Raw genomic sequence first — 23,386 nt, 5'->3', positions numbered from 1 at the left:
ATGGACATTATAAATGGAGGCATACAACATCTTGATAAGCTGTTTAAGTACTTATGCGATCTATTTTGGCATGTTGCTACATGAGCATTAATTTTGAGAACTTAACCAAACAAAGTTACATTTTGTTCAAATCACAGCGCCAGACAGCAAAGAGTTATGATGAGCATAAATTAAATAGATCACCCAACCAAGGGAGATAAGTGTAACTGATGAATTATTGAGACAGTTTTATTGCAAGTCATATGCACTATGTGTACATACCAGTGTGTTTTTGACCGTGTCCATGGTGTGTCTCTGCAAGCGTGACGTGTATCTGCACCACTGTCTCTACTAGCTCGATCTGTACATTGATGGTGGAGGACCACCCGAGGGGAGCATTGTGTGTGTGTTTGACTATGGGGTTGTTGGGTGGAGAAGACACTGTTTTGATTAGCTGTACTGTACAAATCTCTTTTGGGGCAGACGAGGATTCCTCATGGGCTTGGCGTGCTCTGTTGGACCAACCGCTGCCAGCGTCATGAGTCATGACGTGACAATGACAGCCACTCAAAGCTTAGGGAGCTGGTTGTCTGCTTATCTTCACTGCTGTCTTCGACTCCCCACCAGCACAGACGCAACCCTGAGCCTCAAGCCACAGCCACTGGCTCTGAAGCAGTCATGTCTCACACATTGAGCTCACATTCCACCAGACACTGTCGACGGCTGCGCCGACTACCTGCGTAAAGACAAACTGTCCACTTCCTCTTCCATTCATCTTACTGGCTGCCTCGCTTGCTGCCAGCCATGTGCCAGTGGCAATGTAAAAAGGTATTTATTCTCCACAGAGGATATAAACCACAAGGGCATATTTCCACCTGCATTTCAAAAATGAGTGGAATTTAGCTGCAGAGTCTTAGGCCTACAGTTCCTCCAGAGGAAGGCTCACAAAGAGAAGATTATTGTACTATCTGTTGCTGTCCAGATAAACACAAATATTAGACTGAAAAATAAATCTGTTTTTTTTCTTTTGCTAACGAGAAGTAGACAGCAGTGATTAGACCGAAATCCTTCCATGACAAATAATTACTCATGAAGAGGAATCGTTTGGACGCATTCAAGCGATGACTAAACATGAGCTGTTTGATTGATTCCACAGTTGGCTACTAATTGTATTGTATTTTGTACTGGTTCGCACGCATTGATACCAGTAAGCCAGCTAGATGAGTCAACTAAAAGTCACACAAGTCACACTGTATAAATATTGTCTAGATGCATAGCTACTGATTTTACATGTTGCTTTCATTAACTTAACTTGGTGGTGGTGGTGGTGAACAGGAAAAAATGCGATTAGTGGGTTGGAAACAATGCTCAGCAAGTCAAGCGTAATACGTGAAGGTAAACAAGCTACACCTGCCCTAAAATACCCTCACCGGGAGAGGTCAAAGACAATATTTATCCCCGCAATAACGTATGTCACTGACAGATTATCAAGCAGAGGAACCACGAGCATTTTGTCCAAGGTTAGAGCCCCAGATGCAGCCCATGTTTCCAGCAGAGGCCACAGTGTTCCAGTATTTTCAAAGGGAGGATTCATCCATCCACCTGCTGACTGCCAAAATCAATCATCCCGTTATCAACCCTATTCAAACAACCTGTCCCTAATCACAAGCGGATGACAGCGTTAGCATGAGTAATGCATTCTTCCACTGTTTGTGGTTCCAAATGTGTCACAATTGTTGTCTTTGTTGTGAGGATTATATATATCGCTTTGGTGGATCTGCTCTACATACCTGCTGGGATTTGTGTGGTCGCCCGCCGCACTACCGTGGTTGTCATGGGAATCTGTAAGTGTTTCATTGGTTTTGATTATGTTTCACGAGTGTTGAGGGGCCTGTTATGTTTGCACAGATGCGTAAGGCTGTCAGGGTTGTCTTCCAGATGTGACAGTGCTGGGAAAACCTGTGATGGATGACCAGGAACTAGGAAAGAGTGGCGCAGTTATTACACTATTTGGGTGTACTTTCAGCCTCTATATGTGTGTCTGTGTGTTTCATGTGTGTGCGCATATGTCTATGCAAACACTGCATGCCTGTGTCTGCAGCCGACTGCTGTTTTTAAAATCGTGACTAAGTGAGCAGAACGGAAAAGAGCGTCAGCCAATCAAACCTTTTAAGAATCACTTTTTCAAGTTAGCAACGGATCCTGAGGATTCCTAATTGCCTCTTTTGTCCCTTTTGAAAACACGAAAAGTGGCCAAAAATAATGGCCAAAGTTAGTTTGAGTTCACGCACTTGTTCATTAGTGGAGCCTCAATGTCTGCTACTCTTCACATCCCACCAAACTGTAATACCACTGTTGGAGATACTGGAAACTAAGCTTCCTTAAGTGACACGTCAGCGAGCCTCATACAATGGTTACGCAACAGCAGCAACTGTGGGCCAAAGCACCAGCAGCACAACCCACTAAATAAAACCAAAGAGGGCCTTCATCGCACCGTGGACCCCACACTTCACAGCGAGCAGTCAGTGACCAAAGGCTCCAGTGCACAGGGCCTCAATTTGGATACGTGATGGGCAACTGGTGCTAACATGCAAGAGCTGCATCCAATAAGCATCCAATGGGTTTGGGAGAGAAGTGGCTCCTCACAAACAGGCCTTTCATGTGGTCGTCAGTTTAAGTGCTCTAATGCTCGGCGAGACACTGAGGCCTAGCGTGGGGAAATGGAACAATACATTTAACCACATGAAGCAAAGCGCCCAGGATTACTTCTGCACATATTTTCTCTTTCTTTCTCCCTCTCTCCCTTTCCTCTTTCATTGAATCACAGTCTCTCACTTTGTCTTTCTCTCTCTCTCTCTCTTTGGCAATTTTATTCTCTCTCTCTCTCGCCCTCCTTCGCACACACACATATATATACTTGCCCCTGCAAATGAGCACCACCATAAACAGGGAATTTCTCCTAAATCCTCTTTACACACAAGCACACAGACACACTCAGTCAATGATATATTACAAAATAAGGCTTATCACTCATGCAGAATTACGCCATTGCGCATTCCAACAAAAACATACCATTATAAGACAGTACAATATAATTATAACTGCTTTAACGGTGAATTATGTGAATCATTGCTGGTTAAAAACATTTTTCTCCCATGTCTTTGTGTGAATTGGGGTATGTTTGATAAGCACACATCTGTTTCTGCACAAGCGTACAAGAGAAGAACACTCTTGCGTGCGCCCACAATCCAGCCAGAACCAGGGACAGTCGCACACCCTCTCCTCCTCCTCCCTCTCCGCCTGTCATTCTGCAAAGACAGATGTGCATACTGACACAGGCCATCCCTTCATCCATCAGCAAGAAAAGACGCTGTCCTTCCACTACCACCCTGCCTGCATCTAAGCTCAAAACCAAAACAAAAACACCTAGACAGGCCCAACAATGTGTCATCCTTGGGATCACAACACCCTTATCCACACAGGGCCAAATCTCAGTTCAGCTCTCCCACAGGCGTGCAGCAGCCTTGGGTCACCACCAGACTAAAGGATGGGAATGGCTTCTTCCCAAACATGTGTTGTTTTTACACACCACTGGAGATGGTATCTGCTGCTCCTACTTATGCTAGTGCAGGGCTCTTTTTGCATGCTGGCGGTCGCCGAGCAGGTAGTTATGATGAACTGCTTGTCAACTGCAATTACTCTTGCATATGTGCACGTGCATACACAATTGTAGATTTATACACTCTGTTGCTGTACATTCAGACCGACCATAAGTTATTGTGGAAAATAATGACCTGTTTGGAATCAGCATAGCCGTAGATAAGTGAATTAAATGGTACTTTGTTTAACCACAGGGCTGTGAAAATTGATGCCAAATATTTGGTGAGACAGAAACAGGCCTTTGTCTGTCTCAGAGAGCCACACAGAGGACAACTCTCCAAAAACACACAGACACCAAGAAGCCCCATGAAGACGATGACAGCTACATGATGCCACCACACTGCAAAGACCATAACGGGCTATGTCAGATTTACTTATGTCAAGACATCCAGACATTCCTTATGGGATATTTTTGCTCCTTCTCAATGTGCACATGTGAGTTTGATTTGTAGTAAAATACACATATACATTTCAAAAAGAGAAATTAGGTAAGAAGACACATCTCCTTTGTCAAAAACAAAAATCCAATACCCAGTGGCAGAGGCTGTCGTGTGGCACAGGATGTGTGTTAAAGCCGCTATTGTCGAGTATTTTCACTTGGTTGATCCATCCAACGCACAACACAAAGTAAAATCCCTGTACTCACCCACATACATTCCATTCTCTATCCGCTTCATGATGTCGAAGGCGTTCTCCACGTTGCCCTCCAGGATGTCAAACTTGACGTCGTAACTACCTAAGTGATAGGACCCATAAGCCGGCACCGTGGTTCTCAGGAAAACAATCTCTGTTGGAAGATAACAATTAGACACAAAAAGCTTTTGGAACCTAAACCATCATAATCACACTGGAATTGCAACGCCAACCTTATGCCAACTCTTGCTTTTTTTTTTTCTTTCCAAGAGAAAGACAATAAAATTGGAGATGGAGAGGACTGTGTTTATTGTACACTAAGAGGGTCACAGGAAGGTTGAAGCATTTCAGTACTGTTGTTCAGCTGAAGGGGCTCAAGTCCTTTACACCCCAACTTAGACCTTATGAGAAATGACAAGAGCTTAACTCCCTGTGACATTGAGCATGAGTGTGTCTGAAACATGCACTGCATGCCGGCCAATAGATGCTTGTCAGCTGTCACTGTCTGCGTGTGATTACCGTGGTTACTCATATCCAACCAGCATGGTACTTTACTCTCTGGTGTGGGCCAGCCAAGCCAGGACTGCACAGAGAACATCATGGAATAGCTACTTTTGGGGTCAGAGGTAGTCATATAGATTCTGACAATGGCGGAGAAATGTTGTTTGATGGGATCTTAGAGATTAAGGGAGATAAAGTTGAGCTAAAGAGGAAAAAAACGGGGGGCTTGATTGACACCAGAAAACCACAGTTATCACATAAATTCCAGTTTCCAAATATCCTAACATGACGCAGAAGTGAAGCCTCTAATATGAAGACTTAACAGTTAGGAGGAGAGGTTTTAGCAGGTTGTCTACTAATCAGAAGATCAGTGGTTCGATTCCCAGTTCTGATGAGCAGTTGGCATCTTGCATGGTAGCCAATGCCATCAGTGTATGAATGGGTGAATGAGATATGTCCTGTAAAGCGCTTTGAGTGGTCGGAAGACTAGAAAGGTGCTATATAAGTACAGTCCATTTACCATTTACCATTTTGGGAATAATTTCGTGGCAATTGTTGGATGAGAAGATCAATAATTCTCAAAAACATGAAATTGACATTGATCTTCTCATCTATCTCTTGGCGAAAATGGGAATTGGAAATAGGAAAAATCACATAATGTCAACTCTTCTTTTAAGAATTCTTCTTTAGTGAAACTGTATCTGGATTACTTTTTCATCACCAGTTTTCACAGAGAACTTGTACCTACCCTCTGGCCTTGTGAATTCTCTGAAAGTGGGCAAGGAGATGAAGGTGTGGGACACTGAATGCGTGGGGTCCAGAACACAGGCGACGTCATTGGGTTGACAGGTCTTCATACAGCGAATGGTGTCAGAGAGTTGAAGCCTTGCCATTCTAAAGAAGGGAACAAACACCCACACACACAAAAAAAAAGAAGACACATGGCCTCTAAAGCTCACACTAACAGGGCATCATTGGGAGATATGGATATAGCGGTCAACATCAAAAACAATCTGTGTGATTTTGGAAGAATAATAAACCAACAATGGCCAAAGCTCATGCCGAAAGCCAAACTTTGTAGTGTAGTGTTGTGGAGATGAGTGCTGCCATTGATGCTTTTCTGACACACTGTTTCAAGCTGTGTGGGAAATGAATTACTACACTCACAGAGAATGATCCACAACCTGCTCAGGAAAATATTTGGATTTGCTGAGCATCCCCCGGCTTCACATCAGATAATCTCTTGAGGAGGATTTATGGGGCAAGGGAGTGTTCTAAAAGACTCCTAAATTGTAAGCAACATGACTAGACAACTCCCCAGTCTCTCCCCAGGGCAGCTCTCATCCTATTATTTAGGGCTTTGTTTATTCCACAGACTAATCAGTGACAGGTCGGATGGAATGGAGGGCCTCTGCTGGCTCCTAAAGCTAACGCCACCTGAAGTATCACTATTCACTACCTGTCTGCTACATAAGACTCTGAGAGAGGTTTCTAAGGCATTAACAACCTCATAAATCAAGAGTTTGTCTTTGAAACGACGGGGGACTTGTGATCATGAGAGAGCTATTGAAACAAAATAAAAGCCTTGACTTTGACATCTAAGATGTTAAATTCAAGCTCGGTCTTCACAAAGGAGACATGTCAGTACACGGCTATATTGGGTTATGAAAACAGCCAAGTTGCCATGTATAAGTCCAGTTAATGTGCATGGCAGCTATATAGCCACATTGTGAGTCATGGGCCGTGGATCTCTGGCGCTCCTCAGGGGACCTATAGGCTGCAGCTCAAAGCCGAGGCATGGCTTGGGTTGCAGGACTCCTTCCACGGAGAGCGAGGAGAGAAGCCCCTGACAAAAAGTCAAGCCACCACTGGGTAGGGGCTTGTAATTAGCAATTAGCGGGTGGGTCCAAGTTTTGCTTTGGCCCAGGCCAAACCCACAAAATGTTCTCCTAGTTTATAATACCACGGCCTGAGCTGCAGAAAGACCAGAGCGGGGCTCTAGAGGATGAGGTGAAAGCTCTGTTGGGGTAGAGAGCGAATTTATGAGAAGATAATGACCCAGGGTGAACTGCCCCCTTGCACACAGATGGGCACTTCAAAGCAAGGGCAGCAAGTGGAGCTAATTACAGCTCCATGTGTGTGTTAACACATGCATGTGTCTGAATGCGCGCGTCCGAATGTGCGCGTAAATGTTCACTTGTGGATGTGCGCCTTTGTGCATGCAAAACATGCTGGTGTACGTGTACGCGCGTGGGTGTGTGTGTGCACTTGCATGCACAAATGCACAACTTCTTCTTCATCTCCCCATGCCTCACGTGGCCCAGCCCAGGAGAAAAACCCCAATACTTTCAGACCAGAAAGAAAAACAGACTTTTTGGATGAAAGTCCTCTGGTCAAGCATAGGGCCTTTTATTTTTTTGGTAATTATTATTTATAGTCGGCACATTGATAACGCCCCAACACAAACACTGCAGGGCATCATTCATTCTGTGCGCGGTGATGTTGCTGTACCACAAATTGTTCAGACCACCGGCCAGAGCCCAGAGCCCCATAACTCAATGTCAAAGGGGAGGAAAAAACCGTATGTGCGCCACTATGTTCTTATTTTAAGGATATCCCCACTAGGGACCAAGTGCATCTTTACTGGCCTGACAGCTCAGGACAGGAGGAACCTAGGACATCTGAATTTACAGTTATTATAAGCCACAGCCCTCGGGCAGCAGCCTCACAGCATGTCAAACTATTTATACTCTCCTGCTGGTGCACATTTCCCTCTCCTTTGCCACTGCATCCCATCTCGTGTCACTTACTCAGCCTTCATTTGGATTATCTGTCTGCTCTGGGGTTTACACCCGCAGTATGCAGTGGAAATCTGTGTATTTTACATTAAGCCCCAAATGTAATGAAAGCTAAAGAGATGTGCAAGAAAATAACTGCCAAAGAAAGATGTATTTGTGGTGCAAGGTAAGTGATGTTTGGGGAGTGGGAGTAAAAAGTGCATTAAAAGGGCCCAATCTGGCTCGTTTTGGGCTGGAATTTTGAGGTGTGGAATTACTTTATGGACATAATAAATAGTGAAATTTGAGGTGGATGCACATATATGACTAAAAGCTTTGACTTTTTTTTTTAAACCTTTGTGTGTTTCTTAGTGGATTTAAAATACACCTGGTTTGGTCCTGCGTTTACAAAAAATACTAACTCTTGAAAAACTTTAAAATCACCAGGAAACATTCATAAATAATAATAACTAATACCATATTAAATAAAAATGTATTAGAATACTTTGTGTGTAGATTTCTGTAGTCGAGCAACTATTTTCTTTTATGAAATCAGATTTCAGAATGCACCTTTAATGCTATATTTGTATTACTAGAAATTTGCATACATTTTCCTCTTCACTGAATAATCGTAATATGAAACTATGTGAGGAAGTCTACATGCCTCCATCTGTGATTTGGCCCCACATTCCAGCTGTTCCCTATGCTGTATTTGATGAAACCCCTCAATGCACCATTATCAAGAACTGGATTTGACTTGAACATGTGTTATTTCTATTTCAATTTTAATAGAAAACTGTTCATCCAACACATAAACCATAAAATACTGCAAAACTTCAGATTTTATCATGCAACCATCATCAAATTACACTCAATTGTAGGCAGACTTGGGTTGTTACTATTTTATCATATACCCTAACCTAGAACGCCACCTAGCGGCAATCATAATGCCTTACCTCCAAGAAGTTACATTCAACTGGACATCATTTATAAGGCTGAATAATGACCCTTAAGCTTTAATGCTAGAAAGTTGATTATGTAACGTAAAGTATTAAAAATGTGCTTCTTTGATATGTATTGTTTTGTCATGTCAACTCTTAAAAAAATGATGTGCCATCAGCACGTGTTTAGTGTCAGACAAAAATGAAAGACAAGGCTGACCACCAGCAGCCTTACTGTGTCAGTTAGTTTGCAGTAATTAGATTAATTAAAATGTTGTTTAAAGGAATAATTAAAATGTTAATCAGTAAGATTAAGAGGTGCTGGTAGGTGGAGTTTGTTACCTTTTCCCCCGGCCCCCTTGTTTTTATACTAAGTTAAGATGCTCGATTACTATCCTCTATTTTCCAAAATATCGAACTATTCCTTTAAGATATGCACCGCTCAGTCACATTATCAACTTAAATGTGTTTATTAGATATTTTTTTATAAATTTAATGAAGAGAGGCACGGATAGGAAGGGCTCGTTACAGTTTACCCACGCGAGCCCAAACTTTATAACATAAATCTATGTTTGAAATAAACATAAATGATCTTTGGTTATAAAGATGAAAACTGGTCTTCATTAAGTGGGAATCATAATTTATATTTATATTCATTTGCATATATCTATTCAGTATGTGCTGCAGTCATTTGTATGTTACAACATATAGTAGTCTACATTGCTCTGAACATATTGTATCATCTTTATGCGTTTTGTGTTCAGGATGGACGATTTAAAAGAGGATTTAAAATGACACATCATTTTTTTAAAGAGTGCAGTAACTGATGTCACCCTACATAACTGTGTCTATTCTAGCAGGGTATTGTAAGGTACTCTGGGCTCATCCTGGGTAACAAACACCTGAACTTTAGCCAGGTATGTGCTGAGCGTGCCATAGCGACGCAGCCTTAGCTCCAAAGACAGCTCAAAGTCCTGTGGCTTGTTGATGAGCTTTGCCACCGACATCACCCCGCCAGTGGGCACGCGCTCCGTCTTGAAGAAACCGCCTTCGTTGCCAGCGGTGATAGCAACCTGGATGTCATCGCTGACCATGATGCTCGAGGGGCCCATGCGGAAGATGTTGGTGAAGACAGGGATGTTGGTGGGGAAGGTGAGGTAGTAGTTGGTTATTCTCAGGGGCATGGCCAGGCACTCGACAGACTCATTGCAAAGCAAGCGTTCGCATCGACTGCAAAGAGAGAAGGGTGGGGGCGGGGACGAGGGGGGGGGCAGGGCAGGATGGGACAAGACGGAACAAAACAGGCACAGAGAGAAAGAGAAAAAAAAAAGAGAGACCAGGTGTAAATTTAATTTGCCGTGCATGACATGCAGTGGGAGGAACATCAGTCTGCAGCATTTTGACACCCTATAGGCCAGTCGTGGTGCCTCTCTGTGGGATCATGCAAGAAGTTCTGTCACTGGTGCCTCCATAACAGGGTGGTCATACACAGCCTCTACTGTAACTGAGCCAATGAGAAAATATCCATGTGCATTTCATCACTCTAAAACAACAGAACATGCTACAGCCGAATCTTTTCTGAGCTCATTCCAGCATACTGGACATGCAGAGCCTCGATATATATACAGTATATACACAGTACGGGGTCAGTTTAAAAGGCCTGACATTGTTTACTGTTGTGCTCAGGGCTCTTGATAGGATGGCCATGACTGCGAGGGACATGAACCTTGCTCTGCGTGTGTTTATGTCTGTCTATTCATTCTCATATTGCCATGAGTGCAGACGACAGTGTCTGTGTTGATGAGTGTGTCCTGTTCAGCAACAAATCTAAACACTCACGTCTCTCCAACGCGCCTGTAGTTGGTTGGACAGTCGAAGGACAGGCACCTGAATCCTCCCTGTATATTGAAGCAGCTCTGATTCTCCGTGCACGTGTGCGTTCCCGTCACACATTCGTCAACATCTAAGGAGCAAAAGATAAAAAATAAGTGTCATGATGGAAACATTCACAAAAATAACTGACATAAGCTCCGCAACAATCGTGTTTAACATTACAAGATAAATAGCCTACCCTGGCAGCTGCGAGCGTTGGGTGCCAAGGTGTAGCCGTTGATGGGACAGGAACAGTGGAAGCTGCCGGGGGTGTTGTGACAGCGATAGGCACAAATATGACCTCCAGTAGGCAGGGCACACTCGTCTATATCTAAAAATTGTCACAGCGAGATAAAAACAAGCCAAACCAGAGAGTACCTTTAAGAAATTGAGTATATTTTAACCGCTTCATTGACTTCTGTTTCAAAAAGATACAATTTGCTCCAATATATGTTTACACAGCAGACTATACATATTAACACATAGCTATAAGAGTTTTAGTTCACTCGTTACAGTATATTTTACACACAAGGTTGATGAGAAATTACTTAGTAAGTAAGAAATATATAGAAAAAAGTCATTAAGCCGTGCTGGTGTTAGTTAATAGTCTGACAGGAGTTGGAAAGAAGGATTTACACATAGTTCTTACCTTCACAAGTCAGGCCATCCATGTCACTGAGCTGGTAGCCACGGCGACAGTAGCACTGGTAGGAGCCGTACACGTTGGCACACTCTTGACTGCACGGGTTGCTGTCGCACTCGTTCAAATCTACACAGAGAAAAAGACGGAGGCCATGATGAACTCTATACTTATGAGCTGACTGAAAGGAACCCTGAGAGGCGGACCCCTCCGCTCAACATTTGAATATGTACTACATCAACAGTTGCTGGTTTTCATGCGAACAGGTGCGTGGGCTGACATCTAACATCATTTGAAAAAAAAATGTATGTGTCTGTACTTTAAAAAATATAAATTTTGGGTGACAAATTGCCAAAACGTGACAGTAAAAGACCCCAAAATGTGCTATTAAATACTACTGTGATTTACTGTGCAATTAACAGTCTCTAATATAATACTAATACTACTATATTTACATTAAAATGCTGTATGAATATAGGTTGTGAAATATTTCATGGCATATTTTAAGAAGAAAGAAGAAGAAATAGTTTATTAATCCCTCGAGGATAGGATTAGGATTTAACCCAGACACACACACACATGCAGTACAAGGGCATAGACATGCGAATGTGGAGAGAGATGGTGGAGTGATGGGCAGCCAGCCAGACCAGCGCCAGCAAGCAGATGGGTGGGGTCGGTGCCTTGCTCAAGGGCACCTCGGCAGTGCCCAGGAGGTGAACCTCTCCAGCTACCAGTCCACCTTCCATATTTTTGGTCCATGTGGGACTTGAACCGGCCACCCTCCGGTTCCCAAGCCAAGTCCCTATGGACTGAGCTACTGCCACCTTTACGGTCTTTTACTGTCATCTACTAACATCCTTTTACTATAATATTAGAAAAAGTTATACCGCATTTATTACGGTAAAATTCTGGCAACCACAGCTGCCAGTTTGTTTGTTTTTTTACCACAAAAATAACTTATTTTTTTTAAAAGTGAGTATCATTTGTCAGTTTTACCAGAATGCTTTGGGAAATGCAGTGTTGTATTTCTTGAAAAATCAAACTCTGAATGTTGATGTCTATCTTGATAAATGTTGGTGGATTGTAAAAACAGACAGGACAATCATCTTACTCTATACTCTATTGTTTCAGTCATTGTGAATGCACTGTATGCCGTACAGTATACACATAACATGCTGTATCCTGTATAAAAAGTTGCTCGTGTTTCAGATACTCATCCTACCGTCACAATTCCTGCCATCGCCAGCAAGCTTGAAGCCGGTGGTGCAGCTACACTTGTAGGATCCAAGAGTGTTCTCACACTTATGAGCACACAGGCGGCCAGGGTAGTGCCTGCATTCATTAATATCTAAAAACACAAAACATGCCACAGTAAGAAGCTAGAATTCTCATATGCAGATTCACACAGATGTGTGTGTTTCATGAGAATGCTCACCCTCACAAACTCGAGTGATGCTGTTGAAGATGTAGCCAGCCTCACACTCGCAGCGATAGGAGCCCAGCAGGTTAATACAACCGTGACCCCCGCAGACCTTTTCAGGGCCCTTACACTCGTCGATATCTGCAGCGAGGGTGCAAACGTCAGAAAACAAAATGATGATGCTTATGTTAGCTAGGAATGGTGAGTTTTTCCAGCCGTACCAAGACAGCGTGTGCCGTCGTCATTGAGGTGATATCCTCGACCACAGTTGACAGAGTTCCTCTGGCAGATGTAGGAGCCAACCGTGTTGATACAGACCTGACCTCTGTGGCATGGGCCTGTCTGGCTAACGCATTCATTGATATCTGAAACATAGACACAGATGATATTTTAAGATTATGAATTGATAGATAGATTGATGAATATATGTGAGGAAGGAGGCCTTTTCCTTCTACACAGCCCCATGTTCACTGCCTCCTTGTCTTTGATCCTGACCCTGGTGAGCGGTCCAGAATCCATGTACTTGTTTCTCATGAGCAAAATATCGTCAAACCCAATTTCATGTTAGTAGATCAGATGGAATTTTTTTCCTGGAAATTGCCTCCCAAAACACGAAGCTTCCATATACTGATGAGCATGTGCTCTTTATCTGGATTTGATGAGTTTTCATTCAGACAAAAGGTCAAAGGGTCGCCGAAACCACAAAGAGCCAATCTTTCGTGACCACAAACAACCATTAAAGTTTGGTTGTCCAAACAAAGTCCTCAGCACCAATGCAAAAGAGCTGTTAGCTGTCTGTATGGTCCTTACCAATGCAGCTGCCGAGGGCATCCTGGATAAAGCCGACACCACATTTGACTTTAGGAACACAACGGAATGACCCCTGGGTGTTCTGGCACTCAAACTCTTGGCCACAGTTGTGGATACCAGTTTCACACTCGTCAATATCTGGGTAAGGAAAACGCAGGAGAATTGAACACACTTTTTCAATACTTCAAATAGTAACATAAGCAAACTGAGAGACATCTGACTGACTGACTGACCTTTGCAATTGTTGGTGTCGGTGAGTTCATAGCCGGTCCCACAGCTGACCTCTCTCTGGCAACGGAATGAGCCCTCTGTGTTGATACAACGCTCTCCTCCCCGACAGTTGCTGGCTCCCAGCAAACACTCGTTGATATCTGCGAGCGTTTGAAAGAGATTCTCTCATTGTGCTGATTTTTTTTTTTCAACGGGGCACACACAATATAACCTTTCAACTTACTTACCATCACAGCTCTTTCCATCTGGTTTGAGTTTGTAGCCTGTGAAACAGGCACAGGTGTCATTGCCCACACAGCGTTGAGCGCATTTCCCTGCAAAAAAAGAAACACATGCATGTTGATAATTCATAATTAACTGCTTTTGCAAGATCGAATCAGTTAGGGGGTGTGTATTACTATACCGTGGCACAGATCACTTAATACTGAATTATCTCCATTTCCGTTGGTTTCATCTGTATTCGGTACTGTGTGAGAGAAAAACGTACAATACTTTAAATGCATATGCAAGAAACATCCCTATGTTTCAAGAGCTACGTATGATTATTTTCATTATCCATTCAACTGCAAACTGCTTTGTCTGTTAATTAAAATAGTTGTAAATGGCAGCAAACAAACCTAAAGGCCAAACGGACATCTCCAGATATCTAGTGTTATCTATTTATCAGTCCAAATCCCTCAAAAATATTCAATTTCATACTGAAAGCATGACGATAAAAGCCACAAATCCTCACAACTGAGAAGTTGGAGCGTGGAGATGTTATATATTTTTGCTGGAGTGCCCATAAGCAAAACATTCAATCCCTGCCATCTCCTGAGTTAGTGTCCTTTAGCTGAACCTAAGTTGTGTATGTGTTCAGGAGTGAACCAAAAGATGAATTCCAACTGTATGTGTCATCACTGTTCATCTCCTCTGGACACTAAAAGCAATGGCAACATAAATGCAGCAGGGGGCAGTGTTGGTTTATGTTTGACAACACCAGCTGTGCTTTTCTTCTTCAATTATGTTGCAATATCTGGAGAAATATTTGGGCAGTGGGTTGTTCTTTTTGCTCTTTTTTTTCCCCCTTTACCATAGAAGAAGTTACGTGCTTTGATGCAACCAAACCTGAGATGAGAAATGTTAACATTTCGCCTACATCACCCACTTTTAGTTTCTGCTGTGGGTGTTGTCTGGTTGTCTGCGGCTCCATCCACGCAGCACGCCCGGGACACCAGACCACACTGGTAGCCCACGGACAGGTTGTGGTCACAAGGTAGGCCGTTCTCCTGAGCCGCCTTCCCCAGAAGGCAACAGTCACAGCACATCTACGGAACACAGAAATGAATATGATAGAATAACCTTTGGTGCATAATGCAGACTAAGCATACATAAGAATTTCTACACAATTTTACCAAGAAAGGAGAAGAAAACCACAATTCACAGAGAATTATTATCACCCTGCACAGCTCTGTAATGCAACACGGGAAGTGAAACCTAAACTCTAGACAAGGAAAAGGAGATTGCGGGATGATGTTGGTTGGTACGATGACGAATGGGGCTGTGTGATTCAGACAGAGAGCAAAGCTTTCAATCAAACAGACAGGGAGAAGAGGAGGCTGATTGAGAAGACAAGCCAACTGACAGGCTTCAGACAGACAGACAGACAGTAGCAAAGCAGCAGGTCAGTAAGCAAGATGGACAGACAGACAGTGATGAGATGACATCATGCCCTCTGGCTGAAGCCATCAATCATCGTGGCAGCCCACATAATTCAGTGAGGGGGGATGGATGCGTTCATGGTTCAGTTTAGGGACTTGGGGTCAGGCTATATACCTGAAATATAACCATGTGTGGTGATAGCGTGGCTTTACACGTGCCACATCTCTGCCAAATACTACTGTTACATAATGCTGTTGTTTACCAGTGGGTAACTGCTACTTTGTCTGTCTGTGTTTGTTTATGCGTGGGTGCATGTCTGTGTGGCCTTGACACAGTTTTCAGGACAGTGTAAAATACACAATGCAAATTCTATTTAACACATTTTGCACATTCCCTGGTCAACATTTCGCAAATTTGCACCTCCTCCTCCTCCATGCACCACGGTGGGAACCACACATGTAGATACTATTTATTCATAGTCTCTGCATCTTACAAAGACACAGGCACTAGAAATAAATATTTGGGCTCATCAGACCAAAGTCCAGATTTCCACTGGTCTAATGTCCACTCGATGTGTTTTTTGGCCCAAGTAATTCCCTTCTTCTTGTTGGTTTTCCTCAACAGTTATTTCCCTGGAGCAATTCGACCATGAAGGCCTGATTCATGTAGTCTCCTCTGAAGAGTTGGTGCTGAGATGTGTCTGCTACTTGAACTCTGTGAAGCATTTATGTGGGTTCCAATCTGAGGTGCGGTTAATTTACAGTTTCTGAGCTGAGGTAAGTGTAAGAACTTGTCCTCTGCAGCCTTCCTTTCCTTTGGTGGTCCTTAGGAAAGTTTGATCATTGTGTTTCATAGTTTCTGCGACTGCATTTTCACACATTCAAAGTTCTTGTAATGTTCCGCATTGACTGACACTGATGTCTTAAAGTAATGATGGACTGGTCCTTGTCATAATATGAATCCCTACAGTATTTGATGAGGCACGGTTGTCCAGTCCAGGTGACTACCTCATGAAGTTGACTGAGAGAAAAAACCAAGAGGGTGCAAAGATGTCATCATTGCAAAATGATCTGAAATATAAAACACATTTTGCTTTGTTTACACTTTCTTTGCCCACCACATAATTCATGAGTAATTTCATTGTTTTGATGGCTTCAGTGTTCCCACATGTTTGCCTAATCCAAAGAAGAAGAAGAAGAGATCGACTCTGTGGGTGATGAACTATCCACCACATCAACACCAGGTGTATTTCTCTCCTTTCACCAGTCAGTCTGTAAGTAATGTTTGCCAGTGGAAAAGCTCCCGAAGTCTAGGTTATCACCACGGTGGTGAGGAAAGGATTCATCAGGGTTGGTGATGTTGTAAGCAAAGACACTGACAGATGCAGATACAGGTTAGCTGAGTTGGCTTCCTAACAAGCAGCGCAAAGCAGATTGGTTTTAGGTGTCAAAATCGGGTAAAAATGAGCAATACTCTCAGCTCCAGGACTGTGGGGCCGTGTCCTCTGGAGGCACTGAAGCCACTAAAACGTGTCAGATGAGTTCAGAAAATGACATGACTAACTTTGAAACACCCTGGGTGAGATGAATGAATCTTTATTTCTCTGCTCAGGGTGGCTTCAGCGTGTCATCGAGCCACCCTTTAAGGACCGCCCACAAAAATCCTGAGACTGAAAACTGGTGAAAAAAACCTCTAACTCCACATTCCAGTAACGTATCATTCGAAGTCTTTTCACATGTTTTCAGCAACTATTTTAAACCATTTTTAATGTATTTTGAAAAATTCTCAACATTGTTCTAATGTTACAGATAAACAACACAGCTTTTTGTCTTTTTCTCTTAGCCGTCACAGTGTAATGAAACCCTTTAATACTGTAAGTACAGTGAAACCTGACTTTAGTGTTGTCTTATTAAGTTATAGTATTACAAAGCATGGACTACATTTCCTTTTATTCTTGTTACCTGAGCACATTTAAGTACAAGCCACCGTCTGCACAAGATCAAGTAAAGACAAGCCGTCCTGCTGATGATTATCTCATCCTTTTAAGAAAGTGTACTGTACCAACTTGTATCGTCTACATTGTGCCAAGCGTTATTCTTTTGCGGTCTTTTGATGTGCAGTGTGTTGTAAGAATATAGGGGCACAGGAAGGGGTTGGGTTGAAGAGAGGGGAAAGAAAACAGAGAACAGCTGAAAAGCACTTGGACGTGAGCCTGTGGAAGATCCTAGAGTTAAAGCTGAATTTATAATCTATCTGACAGCAACAAGCTCCATTCCTCCCTGAAGTGACATGCCTCATCCTGCTCGCAGAGCACGCACATGAACACACACACATAAATGCACACCATCGCTCTCATCAATCGTTTGCCTCCAAACCGGCTGCCCGGCAAAGTGATGTACTGTACACTGATTGAGTACGGGGAGATAGTTTGGTGCGCACAGATTTCACTGTCTCACAAACATACACATATGTATGTGCACACACCTTTGTAGTCTTTGTGGTCTCACAGGTGTTGGTGAATAAAGTATCACAGGCTCCTTGGTCTTTGGCCATGTTGATACCAGTGGTGCACTTGACATCCTCAAGCACTGTTACACAGCATTGCTCCTGTACTATCCTGTAAGCAAGCAAACACACACACACACACACAAAAACACAAGTCGAGCCTTTTGTAACAATGACATCATTGGAATAAAGTGGACCGAGCAGCACTCTCTACGGCCTTCGCTCTGTTGGTTTAGACTTGAGCTGAATCAACATTTCAGTCCCAAGAGGAACATCTGTCCACCTCCACATGTCCTTATTCACAGTTACAATAATATCGCTAAAACAAACCTCTCCCTTAAGATAAGCATGTTGTGTCCTGTGAGCCACTTTGGGTGAATAACAGCTGCCAGTATATACAGTTTGCTTGGGGTCAATTACGTCAACTGAGTGGAAACATCGCAGTTTTTCCTTAGAAATTAAAGATGACAGTTACACATGATACATGAACAGAGTGAGTAACACGTTGGTACAGGAAGTATTGCAGCTGACCTTGACTTCTGAGCTTTCCATGCTTCAGGATCATAAAATCTATCTCTCTGCAGGGACCAATAAAACACAGCACATTACTGTGACGGCTGTTTAAATGCCAAAAGTAATATTTGGATCATCCCCACACACGCGAGCATTGTTATCAAAATATCAGTTACCCAGTAATCGGATTAAAGATCATTGTATTGTCTAGCTTTCCTTGCTAGAAACCAGTCCAGTCACTTAAGAGTGGGTGACTGTTTGTGTCTGGTCTCGATCTCTGTCTCGCTGCAATTTTTACAAGACAGAAAGCATGAAACGCCACCCCCTCATCTCTCCTCTCTCATTTCCAACAAGCCTCTTTATCAACTCTTACCAGAAATCTCTTTCCACATAAACTACTGAAGATCTCAAATTTACGTCAAGGCACACACCTCCTCTGCAGAACCTTTTAAGGGCAAAGCCGCGCTCCTGTTTTTCTTTTCTCTTCCCCACTCCACTCTTTTTCTCTCTTACTCCCCCCCCTTTCTTTCGGTGTCTAAAGTAATCGTTCAGATTTCCTGTTATTGCCTCTCTCCGTCGTCCCTCTATGTCGCGTTTCACCTCTTGCAAAACCCAGGTATTTCCTGGGTTTTGAAATAGCCCCTCCTGACTCACCCTTACTCCCCCACAAACCTCTGCCCTTTTCCTCTCTCTCCCTCCTCACACTATAATTTAGACAAATTTGGGATCACTAAGGGTGGCTACGGTAAATGTGTTTGCCATCAGTGTGTTCACAGCAGTAGATATCCCTAGCTTATGTGCCCTGAACCTGTGGCAGCACACCTTCTAGGGTTACCAACAGACCTGTTATTATCCCATCACTATTAGTGTTTCCTGATCTCACGTGAAGTGAATAATGTGCCTGGAGATTTATGGGTGTAAGGTAAAGCAATCTCATATTAAGAGCCTACAGACATTTCCCCCCATACATGGTACAGGCCAAATCCCTTGGGGCTAATACTGCAGGAGCTTCTGCGGTGCAGACTGAAAATGTAAGATTGTGACAAAAGGGTGCAGCAGTTAATGACTTGTAAATCTGAATAAGCCCCAGGCAAGTCTTCCCACCAGCCCTTTTTGGTGTAGAGATTTTGGCGATCAGCAGCAGGTAGAGCCTGCTTACCTGCATGTGGTTGACTCAGAGATGAGAGGGAGAGAAGCACAGTCTTTGTTATCAGTGCCATGCTTCTGGCCGTCTTTACAGCAGTCCTCTATTGAGATCTGCTCTGCTCCTGTGAACATTAAACAAACATATATTTACACGAGGTATGTTTTTGCATGCGTGCACAGATGAGAAGATTCTAAATCGGAGCTCATTCCAGGTCAAAATGACATTTTCATATGTGGCATAGTCTGCTAGATAATCACCACAGATCTCAGATCTGCACTTAACACACCTGGCCGCATACAGACACACACACACAAAGCGATTACCACACTTGCCTCGAGGGTAGTTTTGTACCCTATAAGCCGTTCATGACGTGCAAAATATAACAAATGGCATTGTCTTGTGATATTCAGTGTAATTTGTTTGACAAACGCATTTTATGTTGGCATTAATAAAGCTGATGAAATGCAGATTGACACATTGTTTTGGTGATTAAGTGAGTTACGATCGCAATTGGATTTCGAACTCAAATGAAAAAAGGATATTGCTATTGTCCTCCGAGGCAAGTTGTTGAGCGTTCTCTGAAAGATGGAAAAACAGAATTGAAAATGTGTCTGGCAAATTTAAACTGCCTGTAGGCATTTTTTTGCCAAAGACAATGAATGATGGATATGTTGTTGCAGACACAAGAGAGGCTTTTTTGACTGGAACGCGACCAACTCTGCGGCGATCTGGCTGTTTATTCATGTGGATTAGAGAGCGTGGAATGCCTCGACTCTGTAAACAATCAGCCGTCGCAATCACATCAAGTACATTTATTCGCCTGTGGTTTGTGTGATCTGCCAAACGTGAAATAGCTTTGGCAGATCGGCTCCTTGGACTTTTTTTGCCTTCGGCTCAAACCGGGATGAGTGCGCCAAATTGTTATTAACAATAAGTCCCCCAAGAGAGAGAGAAAAAAGAGAAAACAAACTCACCGTGAAATAAATTTTGTTGATCCATTGTAAGAGAATACGGGTAGTGACTGAGCGCTCTGAATCATTTGGCGATTGCGAAACACACTCAACAAAATCCATCTGTTTGAGACAGAGCGTCTGCCGCGAGAAGTCTGGCAAAAATCAGCAACTTCAGATAATAAGTTAAATTAGGTAGGGAGGACAAGTGTCTGGAATTGTAGTACTCCGTTTTATAGATTTGCTGCTTTCTCCCAGAGGGGCAAGGAGGAATTTTATTATAACCATTAAATCAACGATGAAGCACAAGCAGGAATACTCATCATCACAAACAGGTTTTTTCTGCAATGATAACCTTTTTAAAAACCACGGGTAAGCATTGCAGTCCATTTCACAGGGGAGTAGGTATGTGTAACAAATAATGACTAAGAGTTTATTGAAAATGAGCCTATGTGGTTTTTCTAAAGAAATCAAGTCACTGCTACTACATGAACGATGATTAACCTGGCAGAAAGGAGTGAATATGGACACAGGATTTATTACTAGGCAGCCACATTAGCTGACTCACTACTGACTTCTGGAAGTCTGGCATATCCCAGAATCCTATGGCCAATAAACCTTGTAGCAGCTGGATGAAATGAGATGGCATTTTTTTTTTTAAAAGCCTTTCACATAGGCTTACCAAGTGGGCTCTCTCAAAGTCTCTGTCTGTCATAAAGACATCAATCTGTTTAAAAAGAAGCACTGGGATGTTCCAGTGTGACAAAAACAAAATGTTTTTCTCACAAACACATGATCATACGCATGTAAAAGAGGGTTTTTAATGCCTAAAAGTCCCCTCCAAGAGCTGCTCTTCCAAGTGTTCTTGTTTTTCGACCGTTACAAGTAATTGACAACCTCTTGCCAAAACACCCAACTTATAACGTAACTGGAAAGGCATCCGAGGAGCACCTATCCAAATTCCACACTAACTAAATAATCTCAAAATCTCTCTCTCTCTCTCTCCATGGACGCAGTGAGTATATTTGAAATGACAGGCACATCTACGTCTGTTCTACACATTTCTCCCTGCAGTGGCTCTCTCTCTGCTGATAACTAACTCGAACCCACTAAGCATCGCAGAGTCATTCCAAACGCCACCGCTGTCTGCTGCTCCCTGCAAAACCCCTAAATTGAAAGACCAGAAGTGCCTTTAAACTTAACTGTGTGGTACAGTTTTATCAAAAGAGGCAAACCAGGCGCAGCATTGCATTGCTCCGGTCTTGGATGCAGTCTGCCTCTGTCGTTCCTCTGTCTCTGTGATGCATTGTCTGTCTGGAGAGGACTGATTTCCATCTTGGATGGCGGTGCTGGTTGTGAGGGCCATTCTGTCTTGGCAGAGCAGCACATGGCTTTCCTGCGTCTAGACGCCTCATGTAAACAAGGCTTAATGAGCCCAGTGGTGGAGCTCCGCCCAGACGGAGTAGTTGGCTGTAGCCAGACATCACAACAGCAGTGTGCATCTCTTTCACAGACTGCACTCAGGGCTTTTATTGGGAGGTTTCTGTCAGTCTTAATGATATAACATGGCTGTTACACAAGATGATCTATCTATCTATCTATCTATCTATCTATCTATCTATCTATCTCAAGAACACAGCTTAGACAAAGGTGGCCCTGCCTGCCCACTGTGAAAATTGCCCCCTGTGTGACCAGGGGGGACTGTGAGCATTTGGATATGACTCGTCCCACGCCTGGGTGACCCTGCTGTGGGCACTCAGGTATAAATCACACCACCGTCTGTCTAGATCGTCCCGTCCTGGTGAGACTTACATCTGACTTAGCATCACAGCATACCAAGGCACTTGGCCTTTGACTTGTAGGGCACTAAGTAGGAAAACAGGGCAGTGAGAAATCTTACAACTCGTGTTTTATGTCATGTGGCATCTTCTTTTATCACTTTATGAATCAAGCTGGATCTAGGTTATGGTATAAAAAAAAGTAGTAGTTTCTAGATGCAGGGTTTATAGCTGCTAGAAATGATTTATGTAACATTTTATCTCATTGGCATCATCTTAAGGGAATATGAAAATAGTCAGTGAATAAAATTGTCATATTTTTAATCCACATATGGAATAAAATTATGGAGATTTTAACCCTGCTTCAGACCTGCAACACTTTGAAGCACCCAGCTCTCTAAACTGTGCTTTCATCACATGCCCCAACTAGCCCTATGACAAATTCATCACCTCCCTGGGTCTCACTCTTCAGCCTAATACCAGTTTGATCCTCACTGTAAATATCCTGACAAAAGCATGTTAGAAAAGTTTTTAAAAAGTCTTGAACAGGTAGTTTTGTTTGGCTTTGTTACCCCCTCATTAAAAGTCGGGATCTCTACCGTTTATTTTTTTTCTTGCAGAAAGGTAACTTACCTTGGCCAAGGAGAACTCCGAACAGAGAGCAGAGCAGCACTACACACGGACCCATTGAATATGAAGAGACCCAACAACAATAACAATAAAATTAAAACTTAAAAAAAAAAAAGATGATGTCCGAGAGCTTCGGGGGTTTTCGAAACGATGCTGCGTATTGTTTCAGGATGGGGTGAATAAACCGCAGTGCTCCTTTAAAAAAAAAATAAAAAAAACACAAAGACTGACTCCGAGGATGTGATGGAGTTGAGTGAGTCGCAGTTGCAGCGTGACTGGAGGAATGAGCGTCTAATTATGGCACCGTGAGGGGCGGGCTGGGGCCACAGACACCCACTTATTACTAATCAAATCCGCTTTTTGTCCCTCCTGTATAACTCCAAGTGGACGCCGTTAACCCTGAGCTTATTTATAGTTATATTACAATTCAACTTACTTTTACTACTGGGACTTTGAGAGATTTGTTATAATACTCAGAAGTGAGTTAATACTGTGATCTGTTCCTGAATTCTGACAGGAATGTTTATACAAAACTCCCGTACTTTTAAAAATGTTTTGTATGATTGATATATTTACGCACGTTGGAAAGTAGAAGACTTGAAATACTACCTAGGGAGATGTGGGCTGCCATCTATTTTATTGCTTACAGGAGGAATTGCAAGTGTCTTAAGGCTACTGTGCTGTAAGGTATGCATGCACACATGGAAATTGTCTTCCCATCAATGGCAAAGTAGACTTTTTCTGTCTGTGACTAATGA

General features: G+C 42.9%; 1 protein-coding gene across 2 annotated transcripts in view; it reads right to left on the bottom strand.

The window, feature by feature from the left end:
• fbln1 (fibulin 1) overlaps positions 1-22,916 on the bottom strand; it is a 28,253-nt gene extending 5,337 nt beyond the window's left edge. The window contains exons 1-16 of one of the 2 annotated variants that reach the window (XM_027272926.1): positions 22,632-22,916; positions 19,283-19,391; positions 17,590-17,722; positions 14,612-14,771; positions 13,868-13,930; positions 13,692-13,778; positions 13,467-13,604; positions 13,234-13,371; positions 12,645-12,788; positions 12,439-12,564; positions 12,226-12,351; positions 11,013-11,132; positions 10,563-10,694; positions 10,331-10,454; positions 5,522-5,667; positions 4,286-4,426 (exon numbers count right to left, since the gene is read on the bottom strand). In XM_027272926.1, the coding sequence (XP_027128727.1) occupies positions 4,286-4,426; positions 5,522-5,667; positions 10,331-10,454; positions 10,563-10,694; positions 11,013-11,132; positions 12,226-12,351; positions 12,439-12,564; positions 12,645-12,788; positions 13,234-13,371; positions 13,467-13,604; positions 13,692-13,778; positions 13,868-13,930; positions 14,612-14,771; positions 17,590-17,722; positions 19,283-19,391; positions 22,632-22,686 (1,942 nt within the window). In that variant the 5' untranslated portion in view covers positions 22,687-22,916. Of the gene's footprint in view, positions 1-4,285; positions 4,427-5,521; positions 5,668-8,316; positions 9,722-10,330; positions 10,455-10,562; positions 10,695-11,012; positions 11,133-12,225; positions 12,352-12,438; positions 12,565-12,644; positions 12,789-13,233; positions 13,372-13,466; positions 13,605-13,691; positions 13,779-13,867; positions 13,931-14,611; positions 14,772-17,589; positions 17,723-19,282; positions 19,392-22,631 lie in introns of those variants that run through there. The other variant, XM_027272927.1, reaches the window with a different exon arrangement.
• Between the last annotated feature and the right edge of the window lie 470 nt (positions 22,917-23,386).

The sequence above is a fragment of the Larimichthys crocea genome, chromosome XXI (assembly GCF_000972845.2).
Source record: "Larimichthys crocea isolate SSNF chromosome XXI, L_crocea_2.0, whole genome shotgun sequence".
Taxonomy (NCBI): Eukaryota; Metazoa; Chordata; class Actinopteri; family Sciaenidae; genus Larimichthys; species Larimichthys crocea.
The sequence above is the reverse complement of the archived record's forward strand: the minus strand, read 5'-3'. Positions and strand labels throughout refer to the sequence as shown.